The sequence below is a fragment of the Apteryx rowi genome, unplaced genomic scaffold (assembly GCF_003343035.1).
Source record: "Apteryx rowi isolate R43461 unplaced genomic scaffold, aptRow1 scaffold_3, whole genome shotgun sequence".
In the NCBI taxonomy this organism is placed as follows: domain Eukaryota; kingdom Metazoa; phylum Chordata; class Aves; order Apterygiformes; family Apterygidae; genus Apteryx; species Apteryx rowi.
In genome coordinates this window covers 6,581,224-6,604,488 of record NW_020449418.1, presented here as the reverse complement: position 1 = coordinate 6,604,488, position 23,265 = coordinate 6,581,224, and the positions used below count along the sequence as shown (strand labels likewise).

At 43.2% G+C, this 23,265-nt stretch overlaps 1 protein-coding gene across 12 annotated transcripts in view; it reads right to left on the bottom strand.

Annotated features, from left to right (window-relative positions):
• NT5C2 (5'-nucleotidase, cytosolic II) overlaps positions 1-23,265 on the bottom strand; it is a 61,340-nt gene that overhangs the window by 7,125 nt on the left and 30,950 nt on the right. For 11 of the 12 annotated variants that reach the window (XM_026069708.1, XM_026069712.1, XM_026069707.1 and 8 more), the window contains 7 exons: positions 7,349-7,466; positions 5,809-5,904; positions 4,384-4,475; positions 4,131-4,188; positions 2,583-2,676; positions 1,569-1,622; positions 293-376 (listed from right to left, as the gene is read on the bottom strand). In XM_026069708.1, the coding sequence (XP_025925493.1) occupies positions 293-376; positions 1,569-1,622; positions 2,583-2,676; positions 4,131-4,188; positions 4,384-4,475; positions 5,809-5,904; positions 7,349-7,466 (596 nt within the window). Of the gene's footprint in view, positions 1-292; positions 377-1,568; positions 1,623-1,728; positions 1,844-2,582; positions 2,677-4,130; positions 4,189-4,383; positions 4,476-5,808; positions 5,905-7,348; positions 7,467-23,265 lie in introns of those variants that run through there. The other variant, XM_026069717.1, reaches the window with a different exon arrangement.

Below are 23,265 nucleotides of genomic sequence, written 5' to 3'. Positions count from 1 at the left end.
AAAGGATGCTGAAATTTAAAATGAGCAACATTTTCTCTTTCAGCCTTTCAACTGCTGAGGAACTGAGGCACAGAGGAACTTAAGCCAGGCTGATGCTAGGCTAGTAGTAGAACCAGGACTATAAAACAGGTCTTTCAACACCTAATCTGCATTTGCCATTAAATCATCCTACGCTTAGCTCAGAAAGCACCTAACACCACATCAGAAGATGTGGTACCAAAACCTGCAGCGATCAGTATCTGGCTTTGTTTATTCCATTATACACCAATCCACCAATTTAGGCAGCACTTACGTCTGTGTATTTGTAGTCGCTGTTTGTGACGAGGAACACCTTGCCGACTTCATTCATGCGGCTGAGCAGCAGAGGCAGCTTCCCCTGAAAGTCACACACAAAAGTTATGGAGACTCATCACAGGGAAAACACTGTTCCACTGTGATCTCACTAAAAGAAACCACAAAACAAATCAATATGCAAACAAACCCACACATTTTGCACTGGCCAGGGAGACAGGGAAGTTGCTGATCCATCTAAAACCCCTCCAAAGTATGGCCCGGGGAGGAAGGCAAGTGGGAACAGCTCAGCAGCGCTGCGGTGCCTTTGCCAACTGCCGCAGCAGGCGCCCTGTGCTGCCTCGTGCCCGTCTKCTCTGCACCAGGCAGACTGGAGCAGACTCCAGCTCCAAGTCCATTCCTGAAATGGGCCCAGAAGCAGGTGAAATTTGAGCTCACATGAGCTACAAGTTGGAGCGTATTATAATTCCAACCTCAAATTAGGGAGAATTTATTCCTGGAGCTATTTTTACTGAATCATAAATCTTAGTCCATTGCAAGAGGAGCTGACTACCCCACAGCACGGTTTCTTAAGAATTTTGCAGGCATGTAACTAGAAATGAGGTTAGCTGCTTTAAAGAGATATTCTACTAGCAGAGGAGGAGTCCGCAGCATTCATTTAAACTGAAGAATAATTATAAAGTAACTGTGGTCCAGAGGGGCCCTGCACAGTGCAGAGAAAGGCAAAAGTAAGGGAATGGTGGGGAGCTTACTCAGCTGGATGTGCCAAAGACACATTTTGGGGCTATCAGGAGACTTGGATATTGACTGGTCATTTGGGATCTCTCCCTCAACTCCTTATGGTTAAATGTGTGAAGCACTTTTGCCAGATGGCTAAAGAATACTCAATCTAAGAYGCTCATTTGTCGCTTTTAAAGGAGAGATCTGCGGTAGAGGGATTGCTTGGGCAGAGAAAACATGGACGGGGATCACAATTGCTTTCACCACCAAAAGAAACAACGTGAGCCTTGCAACACATTCACCTGCATCCCATGCTAACAACTCCTCTGGCTTTTATATTTTACGTAAAAAATGTGCGCRTGAATACGAAATCATGTGGATCACTGGCTCAGAATAAAGGCTGTGTCTGAACTTTCCACTTTGTCTTCAGTTATTACAATAGAAATCACAGCGTTATCTGTTTTGTGATTTAGTAAAGCAAATCAGCATGTTTATTTCTTGCCTGCTTACTCAGTACAGAATGTCACGTAGCACAAGCAAAGTAACCTCACACTTACATCTTTCACCACATACTTTTCCAGATTCTCAAGGGTCTTTTCCTTGAGTGATCCCTGAAATAGAAACAACAGAACCCAGTGAGGTGATGGAAACTTATGATGTAAGAGACATCAAAGTAATGCCAACTTTCACACTTCAAAATGCTGTGAAAGTACAAACCAGGGCGAATCTGAACCAGTGACTCTAGAGATGAGAGGCTTTGAGTAGCAGGGACCATCACAAACTCTGTGATCCATCGATTCCCTCACCATGGTAAATAATCCACTTCAACAGCATTTTAACCCTTTCAGAAGGGAATACAATAGAAACAAACAAAAAATAGATTTGCCAAACCAAACAAGACAGTCAACGACCTGTCTCCAACACTGACCATAATGCTTTACTCAAAGGCCAAACTCCAACATGTATCACACAACACTGAATAAGGAAAGAAAAAAGGATTCCTGACTTCTGCAAGGCTAAAGGGATCGCTGCAAGTATAACTGTGAGCAGAGTTCTCCTGTGATGGTTCTCCATCCCACCCCTAACGGGCCTCTTGAATGAGAAAGGACAAGAAAATCAGGCCTTTAACCAGATGTTAATGTTCACAAAATCTAAACTCTGTGTTTGTGTGCAAGTGTGCAAGAAAGATGAACTTCCTCTCCTCTCTAAATAGAGAAGAGCTGATGAAATTCTCTGTTTAAAACAAGTACCTTTTAGACAATATAAGGTATTACGAGTGTAATCTATTTACGATAAAATCACTGTTTTAAAAATTAGGACAGCATACAAATGTAGTGTAATCTAGATACCATAAAAAGGAATAGGAAGTCAAGATCTATATCCTCCAGTACCAGGAGGGCAGTCGAGGTCTTGACTCACTCACATACAACTGCAATTTATTATTTGCTCACTAGGCGGCAAAGCAGGGCTCTTGCCCAAAAGTGGAATGATGCATCTTAATCCAAGATTTACAAGCCAGTCCCTCTAACTGAACAACGAGTACAAGAGTCCCGAGGAGTTTTTGTAATCACCTTGTAATGAACCCAGTCAACAGCATCTCTGACATCCTGGAACATACTCCTGAAGGACATGAAAAGGTCTCCATCTTTGAACCCTGTTTCACAGCTGCAGGGAGAAAGAAAAGGGATTATTTGTTGGAGCCAATTGCAGCAGGTAAGAAACAAGTGCTGTGGGAGTAATGCCAAAGAGAAAGATGATTCAAAATGATGTTCGGAGCTTGTATTTTCATCTTACAATAACAGTGTCTTATTTACTCCTTTATTGCAGCTCAGGCTTGAAAGAAGGCTACAACCAGAGTTTAACAGGGTCTGTGTGTTACCCAGGTAAACGCTCTTCATTTAGAATTTTAGGATGCGAGTTCGTAACTACTGGCCTGTGCGCCTGTAGCAGTACTACAGCTTTCTATTACTGCAGCTCTTACTTCTCCCTCACAGTACTACAAGAACAATTAAGTGCATGAACCATTTCCATTTTAAGAGAGACTGAAATACCGGGACCATGCAGTTTGCAGTGTTTTACAAAAGATGAATGCTACAGAGAAAGTAAGCAGAGTGCTGCTATTTATCCCTTTTCCAACACTAAAAAGCAGGTGCCATGGGAATCAACCAAACATAATACCCACTGCTGAGAGGAGGAAGTGCTGGTGTGTTAAACAGTAAGAGTTAACCTGAGCAATTATCCCTACAAGATACCATGGAGAGTGTGCATTAGAAGGAATCATGGAGGGTTAAATAGAGCTGTATTTATCATGACTACAATCATCACACTTAATGACTGGTTTATGCCCTAACCACTAAGGGAGTAAGGAAGAAATGTCTCCAACAGACAACTGATCCCATAATTGCCCAGTACAATTACTGGCTGTTACTAGAGAAAGGATACTTGACCTCATGGACTATCCGTATAAACTAAAGCACAGTTCCTCTGTTCCCCATTAAACCTTCGCCTTCCAATCACATAACATGGGAAGATGACCCATCATGTGTCTCAGCAGTGCAACAGCATTCGGATTTACCAGTTCAAAACATAACTTGTTCTTCAGCTTGTATGTATTTGAAAGCTAGGTAAATACTTATGCTGCACGCACAGCCTTTTGAACCAATCCGTATCTGACTATTTCACTTCTGACTGAACAAAGTTCTCAGTCATGAAATGAGGGACTCACAGTAACTAGCTGAGGAAATACAGCCTTTCAGTTACCAGTTCAAACATGGCTCCAACGGACATGACTTGAAAATGCACTGTCTGGTGGCTGTTACAACCCTCTAGTAAGTGTGTGGTCTTAGAAGTTAGCCCCAAATACCAGTGGCAGCCAGTGCAGTAACACTGGTACAAACTATAAGGGGGAACCTCATAACCAGTCTCTGCTGTACCCACAGATCATCTCATCAGGACTAAATTCACTTAATATCAAAAGAAGAGGCCTGAGCTTTTCCCCACTGAAATCACTTTGAGGGGCCTCCACCGATATTAACAGCAGCTGCATCTGCACTGTATTCTGAATTATAATAACAATCTCACTGTGTCATCAGCTACATCAAACCGGAGAGAATACGTACCTAGTGTACCTGTCACAGTTAGTAAAGAAATCTACTAGGCAAGCCAACAGGTAGGTCTCTGCAAAGAAACAAAGCAGAACTGTAAAACAACGATAACGTCATATGGCCAGCTGACTTGGGGCTCTGGGCCTGGAAGAAGAATGTTCCCGCAGACAAAAATAAATCAGAGCGGTAAGTCCAGTAAGACATTAGCAAAGCTTTACTGGCTACAAAGATGCAGAAACAGGCCTGTGTTGGCTCACATGGGACTCACCTGGTAAATTGAACAATGTGTTCAGAATGTAAAATCTGTCTGTGTCATCCCTCTGGATAAATTTATTTGGATATTGATCCCGTGTTTCTGGCCTGAGAACAGATAAGATAGAGAAGAATAAATCCACATAAAATAATAAGGATACAGTGTGCTGAGCTGCAGAATACAGTTGTAGTGGGGTCCATTAACTAGGGAGATTGTTGGGCTTTCATCAATACCCAGCTTTCCAACACGTGCTACTGGTGCAAGAGCAAAACTGAACCCACCATGCATTCCCTTAAATGCACGGGCTCCAGAAGAGCCGGGCGCAAAGTCCTCATGGCGGAGTCAGCAAAACGAGCAGAGCCAACTCAGGGAAACAGAGCGGTCGAGAGTCCACAACTCGACCTTAAGCCCTGTGCTGCTGACTAGGGGTATGCCTTAAATCATCTGCACTTTCATCGTTTGCTTATTTTAAACTTTCCCCCACTTTCCATGTGTTGTTTTATACTCTCCCCTGAGCCGCTTTCAGCAGGTGAGTGCATGGCTGTGCTGTGAAAGGCTTGCCTGGGGCTCTCCGCAATTAATCAGCAGGGTGGTGATGGCTGAAGTCACTCAATTATTCTAGTTTCCTTCGTTTCTGGAGCTTCTGAAGATCAGCTGTGACTCAGGGAGAAGCCTCAGTGCATTTATATAAGGGCTTTTTCTAAATTTTGGCTTTCTGCTGCAAGGACTGACAGGCCTGCAATGAGCCTGTCACCTTGGGGCCCCTGAGCTAGCCTACGCTTCCTTTCCACCTGTGTGCGCTCACAGCGGGGCTACATAGGGATTTTCTGGGACACACCCTGCATGTAGCACTACAGTATGCTTCCTGAAACACTTTCTCTGGGGCAGGAGGGATGCAAAATCAAGGAAGGCCGCAGCAAACAGCACACCATGCCTCACTTCTGACAACCTCTAAGGTCAGAAATACAAAGAGGCAGAGCAAGCTTGTTCCTTGCCTAAGCAAGCTCAAGACCTTGACCTTTCTTAGCAATGACGGTGGAGCTGAACGGGCTCGCGTGGTGGAGACTCCYCTCTGCTCTAAGGAGCCCTCACACAGTGGTGCTGCTTTAACTGACAAGCTGCTGATGTTAAAGTACGCCAGCTCAGGCAAAAAGCCCCCGTATTATCCCATCAATCTGTCCCCACACCACACTTTCTTTTATTCTCAGCACTCTACAGATGTGCCTCTGCTGGTACAGACCTCTTCCTCTATAAAAACTCTGAGCTATTTCTGTGTTCGGGACACTCACTGCATCCCCAGTAAATACTAGATCTGTAGGAACGCCAATACAGCATCTGTTGTTAGTGGAGTCTCCATGACTCCTCATAAAATGATCACTGAGGATCAGAGACACAAAAAAGCTATGAAGTCAAAAAGAACAGCCAAGAGTCAGCACTTACCCTCTGAGGAAATTAAAGCCATGTGCACACACTAGGAGGTTCCCATAGGCATCAACTTTCAACAGGTTTCCATAGTGGGTATCAAACACCAGGCCTCTGTTAAAAAGGTGATTTAGGATATGAAGAAATGAGCCTATTAAGTAGTGACCATTTTAATAGCAGATCTCTCCAAATCAGCTTGCTTACTTGCACGGGGATGTCAGAACAGAGTTGCTGATATTATGCTGATAGGGTCCTTATTGTACCTTTTACCTGGCTGCAGGTAAAGAGAAAAAGACCTGTATTGCCAGGTTAAGAGGTACAACTGATCTGCTCTCCATAGACTTGMAAATGGAACCTCTTAACTCAGCAGAAGCTTAGCTATGCATTTACCAGGGCAGACATGGACCTCTTAAATGGGGTCAAGAATTCGATACCTGTGTTTGTGGCTCACTAACAGTCTGGCTAGGCTGCAAGGAAGAGCGAGTTGGGATAAGGGAATTTCTCCCTTCCTTTCCATCTCTGTCACATACAGAGCCAGATAGGGCATGACACTACTGCACAAAATGCTTTGGACAGTCCTGGTTCCAACTAGGCAAAACTCTCTCACTTATCTAGTAGCTTGGATGTGGAGAAAGCAGCCTTCCCACAGAAACATCCCTTCCTTCCCCTCCCTGGGATGAGGGCAGCGGATTTGATGGAGTCTTCATCACAGGTTCATGAAGGGCTACCCTCTTGTTACGGGTGTGGGAACACATGGCAACAGTCTTGGCGTAAATCACACTGAGAGGAGGGAAGGAAGGAGGCTGCCAGACTGAAAACTGGAGCACCAGGCCAACAGACCCTCCAGTCCAGTCTTTTGTAAAGAAGCTCCAAAGGAGCCAAGAAAGCTAAATCCAGCAAAGGCACAAGTGGAAACAACTTAAAGGAACAGAGTTAGATTAAAAGCCATGTTTAAAAAACAATACGCTGCTTTTTACCTCTGCTACCAAAAGACAAAGTGTAAGAATTCAGTAACTTTGCACCATTAACTTTGCTTTTGGCATTTCCTTCATTTGAACAAGCAAATGGGACTGGTCCCACTTTTATTGTTATTTACAGTCAGCTTAATTTTCAGGATGTCTCTTATGCATTGGGGACCTTGGTGTGTTTGGTTTGCCAATATCAGAGGAAAACATTTTATTTAAAAACATTAAAGAAATATGTTCTGAGACATTCTAGCAGCCTCATAGACAGTAGCAGCTTCTTATCCCCAAGTCTTGATTTTGATTTAGTTCCCAATCCGATTGTGTCTCTGCTGTCTTTGCTTTGAAAGATTATTTTTGGACCATGTTTTCAGCAGGCCTCTTTTCCCGCACTTCCCCTCTTTGCTGGCATGGCCTTGTGTGCACAAAAGCCCTCCACATTTGGAGCAGTCTGCTCCCTTCCCCAGGATCTGTGGACAAGCACAGGCTTCAAAGGCACAATTCTGAAAACCTGGCCTCATGTGTTGCCTATGAACTTTACAGAACAAATATTCAAGGCCTCGAGCAGGCTGGGTTGGTATCTGTTAGTCATTTACCTGGTAGGGAATGCAGGATCATACACAAAATTGAGCAGCTCATGAGGGTATCCAATGGAAACTAATCTTTCTACGGTCAGGTCAAATCCAAGAGATTCGTATTCAGGGGATTTATACACTGTACCAAGATGAGATTTCAGTTAGAAAATTTGAAAACAACTAGGGGGTTAAACAAGAAGGCAGTTAAAAGTAATGCTCCCGTKCGCCCTCCTCCCTCCTCCCCATCACACAGTCCCTTTGTCGCTCCTGCCCTTCTCTGCCTTGGGTTCCCCAGCCCCGGAGCCGCGGTGGAATTAGCTCACGCTCCAGGACTGCAGCCGAGCAGAGCCGCAGTTCAGATTTCAGCGGCAGAGAGCGTCACTTGAAATATCCGCTGGTCTGTCACAGCTCTCTGCATCAGGGAAAATGTATTTCAAACTGCAGCTCTTCTCCCTGCAGTCCTGTTACGCAGATGCACAAATGCTCCACGCTCCACCTGCTCATACTGGTTTTTGTTTTGCTGTGTTTTCTCAAAGCTGGTAAAGAAACCAACAAACTTTGGGAGCAAACATATTCATGGTTAGAACGCCTCAAATTCATCACTGCTGTGCTACTGGTACTGCTCTGGATACAATCCCAAAGCTTAGTACTGTCTCCAGGTTTCATCTAAGGGAAATTTATGTCTGCTGTAGACTACGTTAGCTTGAAGGTAGAGCTGTCAAGTTAACATATGATTTGTTTGTTAATAATAGCATATGGTACTGTAATCTGTTAGCTGTTACCCTTGTGCATCAAAATGCTACTCTTTTCAGCAAGCTGACGGTTCTCACTGTTCAGAGGAGCTGCTTAACTGTGAATATACCTTAGCTCAATGCAAAAGAAATGGATTTGTTCAACAGAGTCATTTCCATCATCAGGCCTGTCTTCTTCCTGCAAATGACCTTTCCATGTACTGGAAATGTAACTATTTAATGAGATCATTTGAACATAATGAACATTTAAAAGGAAATCACTGTGTTTCTATGACAGATGGAAATCAGTGTATTTCTGTGAGTGTGTTTACATTTGCTGCATGTTGCTGTCTTAAATTTGGTCCGAAGCGGTAACAAGATCAAATATAACTCTTGACTGTAATGAGAGTTACTTCAGTGGGCCCAACTGTCTCAAACACTTGAAAATTTCARCTTAGCTGAGTAAAATACATAAATGTGTAATTTATACAGGAAGCTCTTTAAAAGACAGATTGCTTTTCCTGAGAGATATCTAGCACATCTGTGGGACTCACAATACAGATTAATACACATTTTCTATAATAACTAGGTAATTACCATTATATATATACTGTGGAATACAGAAGTTCAATCTAAGAGGAGAAACAAATATATCAAAATACTGCAAAAATATTAAAACGGTAAGGACTTTGGAAGAAACGAGAATGTCAGATGACTCAGATCATAGTAACCATGACAGAGGGCTCACTTTTCCCAGGCACCCAAGTGGCCTCTGCAAGTTAAAAAGCACCAGAATTATAAGAGTTAATTTTTATCCCCAAAGGGCTAACACCATTAAAAATGTAATAAGCAAACCTGTAATATTCTTGAATAGATAATCAATAAATCAATAAAGCTGTTACCAAAATCTTTGAGCATTATGATACCAGTGGCAAATATCAACAACATCATACAATATTCGATGCACATAACCTTTTCCATCCTTTAGCAAAGGAAGGGTTGACTGAGCTGTAGATAGGAATAAGTGACCAAAAACTACAGCTAMTAAAGAAAGCAGTGACTGACAAGGCAATCCTGGGGAGTGAGCTGGAGTCTGAGGGAGCAAAGGCAGTTAGGTGATGAACAACATTGTGAGAGTGACACCAGACCATCATCTGGAAAAAAGAGTTCTTTTGATGCAGGAGAGTAAAGGCACTTCCCAGGGAAAAGAGCAATAAATACACCTGCACGTGCTCTTAGATGGCAAGAGAGGTGCAAAGCTCCACCTTATCTGAATCAGCCTCCAGTTACCAACTCTGTCCATGAAGCTGCTGCATTACTTCTCATTAGTCTCCTGGGGAATATGACCAGGTTGCCAATTTATCCACAACACATCACTCCTCAACAAAATATTTCTTCCAGAAATCCCTCCTCTTTCTGAACTCAGCCACCATGGTGGACCTGCCCAGGTATGCAAAACCTTAAGGAACATCTTGGTATCTCCTCTAGACAAACAGAAGCGGTTCATGAACAACCCCAGCAGAAACATTTCCAGGGAAACCATAGGGCTTTCTGTCAAATAACCTGTACATCTTGTTAATGCTCCATCAGAGAAATGCTGTGGTGGGATGTGTGCCCAACTGCTCACAAAATGCTCTCACTCAACATCTGCCCTGCTGAACTTCTCTCCCCATGTAAGATTGATCATTACAGATCTCCTTTTAACTCTTTGAGCCTAAAGAAACAAGCTGAAAGGCCAGTAAGAGAAAGGCCAAAGAACAGATGTTGGTCTCAGCCTTCATCATCACAAGTATCTGTTGAGGCGATACTGCCACATAGTTGATCTGAATTTTCCTTTCGTAGGGTAATTTTTCCCCTTTACCTCTCAACCTCTGGATTTTGCTTCCCTGACATCTCTTTGAATAAAATTAAGCTACAAGTTCATTCATACTTCTGGTTTCTTCCCTGTTTTTCTATCACTTCACAATACCCGGAAAATAAGAACCTTCCCATTAACACATGAATTGAACAGAGACACTGGAAACGGGACTCCTGGAGGCTGGAAAGGGACAATAAACTTTGTTCTCCAGTTTACTGTGATAGTTACTGTCCAAGATAAACTTTCTTTTAATTGGACACACAACTGGGAAGAGATTCAGAGCTCAGTGAGCCCATCTTGACAGCGCTCCCCACCACAGCACACACTGTATCAATCAGTACAAGCCACAACCCACCAACATTTCTTGTAAGCTGTGCAAAAGCCTGTTTCAGGAACACGAGCTTCCAGGCAAACGATCCACCTCCTTGAGATCAAGTGTGAACAGGCTAACGCTGCTGCAAGTAAGTACAACAGCACAAACAGGCAAGATGCCCCCTGCTCTATGTATTACTAGATAATTTCTCCCAGATGAAAAAAATTATCTCAATATTGTACTCAGGGCTGGTCTCTCTCTCTTATCTTGCTTAGCTCAGGCATCCATGGAGAAAAAGAGCAGAGAGGGCAGATCAATACTTTTTATCTGCAGCTCAGCTGGATGATGAAAAAACTAATCACTTTCCCGGAAAGCCCCCTCCCAAAGCCTAGTTGCTGAGACCACAACTGGAGATAATTTGTAGGCCACGATGATGCCGTGAATGTAGATGTTTGCCATGCAGCAGCTCTTGTGCTCAGCTCGTTCTCCCAGCTGAGAAGGACCCTCTCTCCAAGCACCCATGACAATGTGACAGGTGAAATATGCACAGCCACAAAACCACAACTGATCCATTTTCAGCGCGTCCTTGCATGTTCTCTCAGCCCAACACACACGATGACAGTGAAACAGAAGCACGTGTTGCCACTTATTCTGATTTCTTTTCGCTTTCTTATCAATTGATGGCCATGTCTCTGCCACCGTCCCCAGCTCCAAAGGAACAAGTTATTTTAATAATCTGTGTTCCAAAACAGACAAATGCTTCAGTGGCTCAAGGCAATCAGTACACAGTGTTCATGGATTATGTAACCATGGATTGAAAGAGAAAGAGAACAACCAAAGCTTTAAAAAACAGAAGCCAGTTGACAGCATTTCAGCCTCCCCTTAACATCATCACTTGCCATAAAGTTATACTATAGAAAGTTAAAAAGCAGTACCACAGGAGTGAACGTTGCAAGCCTTTAAGTCTGTGATGAGTGTGGGCTTCCCTTACACGGTACGTGTTAGGAGGGAAGCTGATCTGGAATGAGCAGGGGTTGTGCAGTAAGGTATGCAATTCTCATGCATTTTTGTGGTTGTTTTTACCTTTGCTGCCAAGACACATACAGTAACAACTTTATAACCTTCCTGAAAAGGAAAAAAAAAAAGATCTCTACAGAGGCTCCAGCTTATGCAAAATGCTGCTGCCAGGATTTTAACTCACATGAGGCAGATGCAGATTCAGAGTGTCACTCCAGTCTTGACGGAGTTACACTGGGCTCCCCTGTTAAAGAAAAAAATCAGACTGATTTTAAAACTGCAACAGCTCTGTGCAATGTGGGACTGTGTATCTGCTGGAGCTCTGTCCTCTGGTAAGCTCAGAAGCCGGCCTGGCAGCTATTCCAAATATACTTACAGCTGATTTACAGAGGAGGCACAGCTGGTTATCGTGCATCCTGCAGGAAAAATTCTGTCCTCATATCCACAAAGCAATCTTAGACGAGTTCAGTGATAATTAGGAGGAAGAGGCTACAAGTACATTGCCAAAGTGATACAAACCCTTCAAGTTTTCATCAGACGTGGGACAACTGTTTCAAGAAAGATTCTCCTGCTCTGTTTGAGGTTTTGCCATTATTGTCCATTCCTCAGTTGGTGAGAGACTGCTCCTTTCAGGGCATTCAGTTCCTTCACACCACGAAACATCGGCATGTGTCAGCACAGAGGCTCAAGAGACTGAGTCAGGAGCAACTCCGGGAATCTGAGAATAGAATTTTGCCCTACATCCGGGACACGCTCCCCAGTCAGGAACCTGAAACACGGACTCCGCCTGATGTAAGCACATCAGAGCTAAATCGTATACTTTAACACTTTACGCTTTATGCGCAAAACCATTGCAGGATAAACCAGTACCAATTCTGCACAGTAGTGGTACATCGTATTGTACAGCACTGATCTGCAAGCACACAAGGTAAGAGGAAAAGACCTATCCTGCAACTTACAGGTACGCACAGAGTAATCAGATACAACTTTGAGATCAAATTTGCACTAATACAAAGCTGAATGAGTTGGAAAGATGTTGGAAAAAGGACCCACAGAAAAGGCATGAAGATATCTGGGAGACTTCTCAGAAAATAACTGTTTACAGCCTTGTTTTGTTGCAAAATTAATGGCTGGAGAAGGCTGTAGCGTATTTTATTGCTCTGTTTTAAGCAGTGGGAAGGAGAAAGCCCTTCAAGGGCTGCACGTTTCTTTCCTTGTTCCCTTCCACACACACAAAGATTTCAAATGCAGGTAGGGCAGCTTCTCATTGAATAGGCAACATGGTTTCTTCCAGGGCTTGTCAACACTTCTTACAAGCTGGTCATAGATCACAGGAGAAAAGCAGGAGCTAAAGGTACAATAATCATCTACTTTTACACTGCTTCAGCTGTGCCACTCCATGAGAAGTAGTCACTGTCCCAAACTGCACACCTGAAGATCAGTTTTGTCTAGCCATTTTATTTCCAACCACTATGGATTGAGTGCTGGTGAAAGCACTGGACTGAGAACAGTGACAACGCACTGATTTCCCACACCACTGGGACAGCTCTGAGGGAGCAGATCCTCACTGCCAACATCCGTGGGTTGGGACGAGAAAGGTGAACTGGGGGACTGCTGCAATAACAACAACAGAGGCCCGCTGAGTGAGCGGCTCCTGCAGGGAAAGAGGTAGGGCGAGGATTACTAAAGGATGACCTGAACTCTCATTTATCCCTGCCTCCAGTTTGCCCCCACCTGTCACCCTCTTTCTCCAGCTTGCTCTCCTAGGATACCCCAACATCTCCTGAAGGAGCTCTTCATTTAACCCCTTCCGTCAGTCAGCCCCTCACCTTCCTTCCCTTCAGCTGCTCCACAGCTCCTGGGAAGGAAAGTGAGAGCAGCCCCAGCAAAAGGTGCTCACAGCCCCGCACACAGGCAAGGGACTTTGCAGGAGCAGGTGCCTCCTGCAGATGGGGCACGATCTGCCTGCTCACATCACTTGGGCACACACCGGCTCGGTTCCTTGCCCTTGCAGGTGCTGAGAGCGCTGTCAGCACTGTGGCCTTCCCCATCCTTGGCCCTGGCGTGTGAGAGGCTCTTGGGAATTGAAATGCTTCAGTCTACCCAGATGGTTTTGGTTGGCAGAAGACACTAGGTCTTTTGACTTACAGGTGCTCAGACAAGATCGTATGTCTCAAACTAGAGGTGAAGCTCCTCAGAAAATTTACAAAGAGCTTATGAAACACTCAATCTTCAGTAATTTTACCCACCATCTGGGTTCTCCAGACATCACATGAAGACAGATGAGCCAAAAGGTGGACTAATATAAGGGGTTTAGTCATTTCTCTGAAGCACAGGAAATGCAGCCCAATTGCCTTGTGTTAAGTCCTGAAGAACTGAAAGTGAAATAACTAGAAACAGGTTATTTCAGTTGCTGCTTAGTCCCCAGCGATTTAGGCATGCAAATCAGGCAGCTAGGGACATATATGGACAGGTTGGTACCTAATAGTCAGATTTATATACTCATCAGGCACAACATGCATAATTAAGCTTGTAGAAATACATTTCTGAAATTACACACACCTCACTTAAAGAGCAAGGCCCAAAGTGCCGATTTTAAATGCTGATCCATACTCTGAATTGCACCACAAATAAATAATGCAAGCACATTTACAGTGCAGAAAAACATTTATATCAATGTTGTGCTGATGAAAAATGCCTAGTTAAAGCCTTGAGGATCAAGATCCCCTTCTACAATCCTAACCTCTGTGACAGTACAAATATTTACATATCCTGCCCCACCAATGTCTATCAGAAGGGATCTTGGGCCAGTGTCACAGATGAGGGTAAATCTATTCCCAGCTCTCCATTCTGTCAACATCTTCTCTGCAAGCAGTCCCAAAGCTCGGCAGTTAGTGCCAACCACCGCCGTGGTGTCTGTGATACAGTCACCTCTCCACCAGCAACCAGACCTCTGATTATTTCACGGAAGCACCAAATGTCCGTTCCCTGGCACTTCCGATCACCCCGACCTGCAACTCCAGATGAGGATCCAGAGGAAAACAGAGAGCGACCAGTCCCAGAGGCATCTGGGACATGGGACTTAATTAAAATATAAATCCCACTGCAGCAACGATACCAATTAAACATACTAATAAGCTCTGGGCAGGCATTTCACATACTGCCATAGTCTGAAGAAAGCTTTTCAAGGAGATTGCTCAGCCATGAGCCCAGAGGTCTGAGACTCCTCAGAAGCAACCAGATAACAAAGAATGCTATGTTACCTTTATATAGCATATCCCCTGTCAATGAGCAATGCCAGCTTTCAGATATAATTAGATAAAACTAGGACTTATGCTCTAGGATGCTAATGACTTCAGTTTCTGTGTTATGGGGTCTTTTCTAAACAGGGCAGATGCTGTCAGGCACTGTTAGAGAAACRTCATGAAAGGGAAACCATAACATTTCAAGCTACATTCCCCTCTATGTTAAAATAACTCATTGTTCATATGGGAAGTAATCTGAAATGTCACATTTAATTTTCACCACTTAGGTGTTACCACCCCTTCAGTTTTGACAGCAGAGCCAGACTACTCTCCTTCATTTTCTTTTCAGTCAGCTCTAGCAGGAGCCTGGATTCACCTGCCTGTTGTGCAGCCTGGCAGGATGCGGCCGTGTTGGCAGTGGAAACATGACAGAGGAGATAGTTTTATTCTTTTCCATCAGAATTTGAAACCCCATGGAGGTACCTGTATTGAGGCAGCTTCCACACAAAACACGCTCAGCAAATCACGTGGTTTGACAGTCCCAGGACCAGGGAAAAGCACAGACCTCCAGCTCCCCCTCCTATGCACTTCTCTTGCCAAAGACCCACAGTGTTACCTTGACCCCTGTCCATGGCACCTCACAGCATCCTTGCTGTACAGAAGGGAAACACGGATGCCCAGAGGAACCGGCCAGCCACAGTTCTCAGGCACAGAAGAGCAAGAAATGAGGTTTGCATCAATCCACACTTAGGCTCCCATGGAGGCTAAATTTTAAGAAGCGCCAAGCATCCACAGGTCCTACAGAAGCTACATGACGTTCCAAACCTTTGGAAATCAGGACGTTCCTTTTTAAAGCCCTGGTTGTGTACAGCACTGGTTTCTATAGCCTTTACTCAGCCCAGCCTGTAAGCACGTGCCTACCTCTGCGTCTCACTGGGTTCAAGGCAATGGAGTCACCCATATTTGTGCCGTACTCACCTGGGGCCTCAGTGCCTAAGAGCAAACTCAGGCCCTTATTCTGAGAAGCTGGGTGTAGGGCTTCAATTTAACCAAGTGGTAAATGTGCCTAATTGTAACACAAGTACAGCCCAAATGAAAACCATGGGACAACTCATATGTTTAAAATTAGGAGTGTGGTGAATCATTGAATTGCCGATTGTTTATGGACTTTGCTGAACTGTGACCGTAAAGGATTTGTCTAAGTTCAAAACAAGTTGAAAAATAGCCAGGAATAGAACCCAGTCCTCCTGACTCTTGCTTCTCGATTTTAACCACTAAACCATAAATAAAACTGTATTGTGTTATGCAAAGCAGAGTTGTAATATTTCAGCCTGTATTTAAATAGAGATTTTATAACACTGAACAAACAAAATGGGTAACAACAGCATGTTTTGTCCCATTGAATTCACTCACTTTTTTGTTCTGAAACGAGAAGAAACTGCTATGGTATTGATCATAGTTTGTTTTTTTTTATCCAATGAAACCTTTTCAAACACAAAACTACCTGTGCTGTGAGAGAAAGTTCAGCTTTAAACACACTTCAACGCTTCACTGCACCTTTCCTATTTCATTAGATGTTTGTAGTCATCAGCGAACAGGACCTTGACAAAACCTTCTGGTGTGTCCCAGGACATTTTCATGTGCTGAACACACAAGCTGCTCTGCGGTGCATGAACAGCCACATCTTGCACTAAGCCTCTTGCAGCCTCACATGTTTTGGACAGTAGCTCGGATAGCAGGAAGCAAGGCAAGAGTGAATAATCATCAGAGGGTTGAATCTTTTGGACCCTGTATATCTGAGCTTCAGGGGCTCCCCAGCACCCTTTTCTGCCAGTGCTTCACACTGGGAAAGAGCAGGTTTCCTCGTGGTGACCAACGCATACCTACACAGAAGAACAAAGACGCTGCAGTCCCCAGCTGCAGCAGTGCCCACACAGCGGCTATGCACCCACTCCGCAGCCTAAGAGCGATGGAAAATTCCTTGCCTCTAACGCTCCTGCAAACATCCCCAAGCGCACAGCACAGCTTCCAGCTCTAAACCTCTAACCTGGAACCATATCAGCTCTAATTCTCCTACTCAGCATGCTAAAAGGATCTGCAAAGGCAGGATTTGTTGTTGCTTCAAGGACTGACACAGTATTGTATGCTCAGTTTGGCCCTGCATTGCTGGATGTCTACACTCTAGGTTGTTTTTAGCACTGCATTTCTACTCGTTTAACACCCCCCCCCCCCCCAAAAAAAAGTGTTGTCAAGTATCATCGGCTTTAACTCTTCCCAAAGCAGGCTTATTAGTGCTCTCACTGGTAAATTCTAGATATTTTTAGCTTTCTGCTGCTGCATTTTGTTTGCCTTCGATGTAACAAAGATTTGCGCTGTTTGGATATGCCTCAGAGTCAGCGGCTGGCAAAACAGTCCTTAAAGTTGGAAAGATTTCTCCTACTGCATAAAAATGCTTGGCTTGAGGTAACAACAACAGCACTGAGGTCAGATTTTGCATGTTGAAAGAAGCGATTTAGATGTGCTCTGCATTTTAAGGAAACTTTGGTTTGTCTGTTTTAATAGTTGGCATAACATTCCTTTGCACTGCAATAATATTTTAAAGAAGATGACTACAGTCACCTGTTCTTTTATGAGCATTTTTTATGATTTTCCTGAGACATGAGAATTTTTCTGTGTGCTTTGCAAGTGGCCTTCTCAGATACAGCCCACCGGGAGTCATAATCCCATACTGGAAACATCCCTGTATTTCCATGGAAACAAATGACTGTGCCAAAATATGGGCTTAGTTCTTCAATAAAGAGTTTAGTACAGGGAAGAAATAGTTTCACAGGGCTTCATGTTCAAACATAATTTGGTAGTATCTAGAAAAAATAAAGCAAATGCCTTTAAGATATAGCTGCCATTCATACCCTGCATCTTAAGGCATTATTCAGGTATATTAGCATCCAAACAGATCTGGTTTGTTATTTCTCCTCATATTGTTTCTATTTCTCTGTTGACAACATTGTTCACTTTCCCTTTGGACACACGACCTTTTAAGCAGGAGGGGAAAAAAACGTGCAGCGGTTAGTGCAGAAGGCACCAAGTCAGGAGTTCTCCATTCTCCTCCCAGCTCAGCCAGATTCATTGCCAGACCATAAGCAATTCACTGATAGACACTGATGCTCAAAAGCAAGCTGCATTTGTTTAACAGGGTGCACTTGGGCGTATGTGTAGCACAAATGCCCGTGCTGTTAATAAGCCCCATACATAAGTTGTTAGGTCACGTGCTAAAATAAGGCATTCACAAAGCAATAGCACACACGCGATCTAGGAGCTAAAGCCTTCTGAATGCCCGGCTTTGGTTCCTCCTACAGAGTGATCTACCCCCTCCATCACAGGGGCACTTGTAACTTGACAGTACATGTATTGTGGTATTAAGATTACTAGATAAGGGGTCGACTAGAGTGAAAAATACCTTCATATTTCTGTCAGTCTGGCAAATACAAGAACTGGCTGTTAGTGTATTAACAGCCTGCTGACCCCGCTAGGCGTTATTCTCACTTTATCGAGAGCAAGAGTGAAGAATATTGCAGCTTTTGAGACCTTCCTCAGATTCTGTGAAGACTTGTTCTTTCAACAGCTTCTGTCTAACGCTCCAATTCCCCCAGAATCCGCCGATGGCAGATTAGCAGTTTGTCAGTCGGTGATTTACTGGGACAGAGCAAGCAAACACATGCTTTTTCCACTCCTCATTCTCAATGCCAGCACGTGAGACCCGCAGCTCCAGGCCTCGGCTTGCTGCATTACACAGCTTTAAATGGTCAAACTCCTCAGAGCAGCAGCACAAAGACAGCAGGGACAATAGCTATCGTAGCACTGCACTGGCATTTGAAAAAACATCTAGTTCAAAGCATACTAGGAACAGCTTAGCTTACCCATCTGCCTTTAGTTTTAAAGCACCAATGGTCAAACGGGCTCAGAAATCTGCAAAATCTGCACCTGTTGAACTTGAAACGTAAAAATGTGAAAGTGCAGACAGCAGATGTGCAACACACAAAGCTTCTCTGAATTTTTGCTAGGACATTTTGAAGGCTACCATTCACTGCCAAATCCATCAGTTCCTCTCTCTATTCTTCCTCTATCCATACTTTTTCTATATGACACAAAGAACTATTTTCCAGAGAACTGTAAAAGAAGCAGGACTGCTTAGTATCACCTCAAAAGAGCTTCAAAGTCTGTAGTCCTTACATCATGATGAAACTACAGACAAATCCTCAACCTAAGTAGAAGAGCCTTGTTAGAATATTTGTATTTGAGTCCATTACCAATAAATATACAGTAACCGTACTTAAAATAAAAGCACAATATTGCTTTGTAGTGGCTCACATTACAAGCACAGTAGCTTTTAAGTATTCAGTTCAATTTTCCCTATATTAAACTCCCAGGTTTATAGTTTGGGATTTTTTTTCTGAATATTCCAGAAAATTTTATGCAAGGTACAAATTCATTAGTCCCATTTCTCAGTTGTGGAAATTGAAGCACGGAAAACTGATACAACTCGACTACAATAAAACTACTAGATCAATCGAAGAACCAGTTCTCAGTTCAGCTGCCACCTTTTCTCCCAGATCGCATGCAGCAACAAGCCAATTCCACCTTTTGTTTGAGTGGATTTTTCCACAGTCAACATGGGAAGAAAAACATTTCAAAAATAAGATGCAGGTGTGTAAAATTTCCCTCTCTCCCAAATTGCATGAATGGCTTAGACACTAACGCCTGCTTGAGGAAGGGGCAAAACCTGTTTATGCATGTTGCATTTTGGAGTAAGCTGGGAAAGGCAGCCACAAACAGTGACTAAAGCAGTCTTCCCATGTCTTTTCCCACGTGATGAGCAGGGAAGCACTGAAGCTGGCAGCATAAGCAATTTTGCAGTAAAATCTTTGCATTGCACCAAATCTTAGCATTAAGTCTGCAGTGTTTTCAGGATACAAACTACATTCCAATCAGATTATGCTGCATTAATCATTTTTGAACATAATAAAAATAGTAATTTTAAAATCCCATTTCCCCTTTTTTTATTGAAACAGTTTTCAGCAGCTAATGATGGTTTTATTTTTGCTTTCTGGATGACATGGAGACAAGAGTGATTTAAGTTCAGGGACTGCCTTCCAAGTGAAAGCATCCTGCCTATTGATATTATGTCTCACCTACCTCAGAGAGAGAAGATAAAACTTTCAACAAGACTGTAACTTTTGGAGAAGGAGGGTAGTCACTGAGGAATCTTTTTAAGCACAATTGAGTTTGTAATTCTTACTAATTCCCTCTCCATCTGCCAGCAGCCTGGTGTGAAATTACAGCCAGTTTAAAAACCTCACTGCTTTAGCCCTGTTCCTGTCAAGGGACATATATCCATAACCTTGTTGTGCAACCCGTCCCATTTAAGACCTAGTGATGCCAAGGCCTTCTGCATTACTTGGACCCAGACCTAATAATTAATACTGCTCATCAGAAGTTTAGCTCACCCTGAGAAGGAAGCAGCCAAATAAAATTCTGTCTGAAACCAGTCTCTCTCAGCTGCATTTCCAAAAGGCCTCACCAACTCCTAGGCTCAGGTAAGTGCTGCAATAAGGTCTCTCTACTGATGTACTTTTATCTGTTCCTTTGATTTTAGTAAACACACCAAAGAAAAGGCTGTGAATCTTTGAGATTAGCAACAACACTTTCCTTTAACGAAGTATGGGTAGTTTTGACAGTACTAGTAAAACAGGAAGGCAGGCCAGAATTATCACTGAGCACTGGTCTTCTAATCAGCCAGGATAAATAAGCAGAGATGAATCATTCAGATAATAAAAGAAACTACAATTTACCAGACAAGAATGCTCTACAAAAGGACCCTCAAATCTCTCTTATTTAAGGGCTTAAAAAGCAAATTTTCCAAAATTCGTAGTTCTGCACCCGACGCTGAACGGCAGCCCTTCGCAGCTACTTGCAGATCCTGATGCTGGTATGACACTGCCTCCTTTCCAAGGAGAAAGGGAACCCTGCAGCTCAGACGCACGGGCCTCGCTCCCGTGCCCAGGCAGAAAGGTCAGGAGCAGAGAACGAACGACTGCTGGGCCGACGACTGCGTAACATCGCAGAAACGTGTCTTAACCTCCGCTAACAGCAAAGGCTGAAATAGCTGATGACACTTGCTTGCATCAAGCCCTCCAAGATTTCAGGCAGCAGCTATTTATCTACCGCTGCGTATACAAGCCACAGTAAAACCCTGTTGTTCCTGCACCGTCGACTTTCCTCCCAATAATATCTACCTTAAAAGAAACATCCTTTTATGTATGTGTGACTCATCAACAGAAAGAAAACCAAACAGATTGAAAAGGGGGCAGACAGCCTGATATCCAACACAGATCTCTTAGCTCCTACTGTTAGTTTATCCAGCACACAAACCTAGGGAGACTTGGGAGTTTCCATATATGTAGGAGCCCTCATTGACCCCATGAGGATGCAACAGTAAGCCTGGATGGGAAAGAGAGGATGTAAAACCTGCAAGAGTTATTTTAATTTGTTTTCATTTTACTTTGAGCTCCTAGCAGCCAATTTAATTCTAGCTGTAACCACAGTAGCTACAAATTCCCAGGAAGAATAAGGACAACAAATACACAGTTTCATGTGGCTTACTGTCCATAATTCCTCGGAAGCAAAGACTAAAACCTTCATGCTCTTTTCTTTAAGGACAAAAAGGCTTTCTTTGCCCAACCAACYCCTGTAACACTGTTTCTCAACTCTGTGCAAGGAGAGACAAACAATGAGAGGACATGAAAGTTATTAACAAGAATTCGAAGCTGAAGCCTATATTGACTTGACAGCAACAAAACCATTGTGACAAGGCTGTATCAAGTGGCCCTGAACTTTTTAGTTTTGAGTTAAGTGGTCTTTTAATTTAATAAGGTTAAGAAATACTACCCTATAAAACAAATGGGTGGAATCATATTTTATGTACGATGTAACACGATGATACCGTAACTGCTGTCAGTTGGCAAGCTGACATTCTCAGTCAGGCAATCACGCTAGGAGGAGAACACATGATCGCTGCAGCAAGGGCTCAGTGGCTGCTACCATATACTTTGAAATGGAAATGCCACATCCTTACCTACCAAAATTAGCTTATTCTAGACAGAAAACAGTGTTATACTGAGCAGGTTTATGCCCTTGAACTCATAAAGTACAAAACCAAAACTGCCTCAGGTTTCTAAAGTTCAAAACGAGTCAACTGATTCTGGCTTCTCTGGTACTGAATCACCTCCTAAGTAAGATTATCAGTGCTACCAGTGGCCACTGATTTGGGAAGAAGAGAGGAGTGACAACACTTTTACGGACATCGCTGCCTCCTCTTTGCAAGATGGATAATTCAGGGGGTTCCAAATAATCATTCTGCTCCTGAGCAGTCAAAGTATACAACTGTCAGCCATGGGATGAACGTCAGCAGTTTATTTCTGATGTGAAAATTCATGACAGAGAGTGGGGAAAGGAGTCTGTGCATAGTTTTAGGCAAGGTTAATGGCTCCGACTGCCTTCATTTCATATAATATGAGGATGGTGCTTAGGATATTTTTAAACAACTTTAAATTATATAAAAGTAACTTTGCAAAAGCTGAAAGTACAAATGCAGAAAACTAGATGACAAACTGATGACACTAGATGTGCTTCCATTCTTCTTCCTTGGTCTACTTATTTCCTTACACGAGTCTTGAAGAGCCTCCAGAAGGAATCTGCTCATCATACATCATCTGGTATGCAGATGCCCTTTCCAGATGTTAAATTACTGCTAAACTAGCTTTTTACATTGTTTTTTTTCATCTAGACAGTAAGCAGGTCCATGCGAAGGAGTGTGTAAGGAATAATTTGCCCGGACAGAAAACATGTCAGCGTCTAATGAATGTACTATGACGTTATTAATGTAATACTTCACTTGCCCACTTCTCCATTAGCATTTCCAATTGGTTAAATAGAATCACATCTTAACATTGCACTCTTTAAAGTCCTTGCAGTAAATAAGTAATTTTATTTGTGTGTCACAGTTAAGGTTATGGATTTCATTGCATATAGCAAATAATAGACAAATAAAAAACATCCACATGGGGCACAAAGGATGACCCTGAAACATAACAAGACAAACAGGTGATTGTATGTTAGCTTTCTAGCTGAGTCAAAAAAAGGAAAACACTATTTTCAAGGCCAAATGTTTTTAATCTGAAAAAGGCTTTACAACCTTTTTACATTCTATCTCCCTGAAAAATGATCTGTCAGTATTATCTCTGTTGTACCATTGCAGAAGTAACAGGACGGCAGCTTGCCCAAAAGTGGACGAGGTTCCCAGTCTCCTGTTCAGACCACGTCTCTTTTCTTTTGCTGCACCATACCCTGTCACTCAACCCCCCTGAATGCACTGACTTTGCCTGTTTTACTGAATTACTGTGATCTTCTAGCCTCAGGAGCTCCAGGTTTCCATGTCCCAGGGAAATTTTTCAGGATGCTTGAAACATTCACATTTTTTTCCTCTCATCAAGCCAAGCATCATTTTGTGGATAACAACACATTTGCTCTGTGTTTACAGGAACAAGTAACACTTGAATAAAATGAACAGTCGGAGGAGTGAGGATAGCACTGAAAGTCTCCTTCTGTCAGGGCGAACATTAGCAACATGCTTTATGTTCCACGCCAGCCCCACTGGGATCATCTGAGTCCCCAGAAATGCCGCCAGTTTGCAAAAGTCACATAAGTTGTTTTTCTGT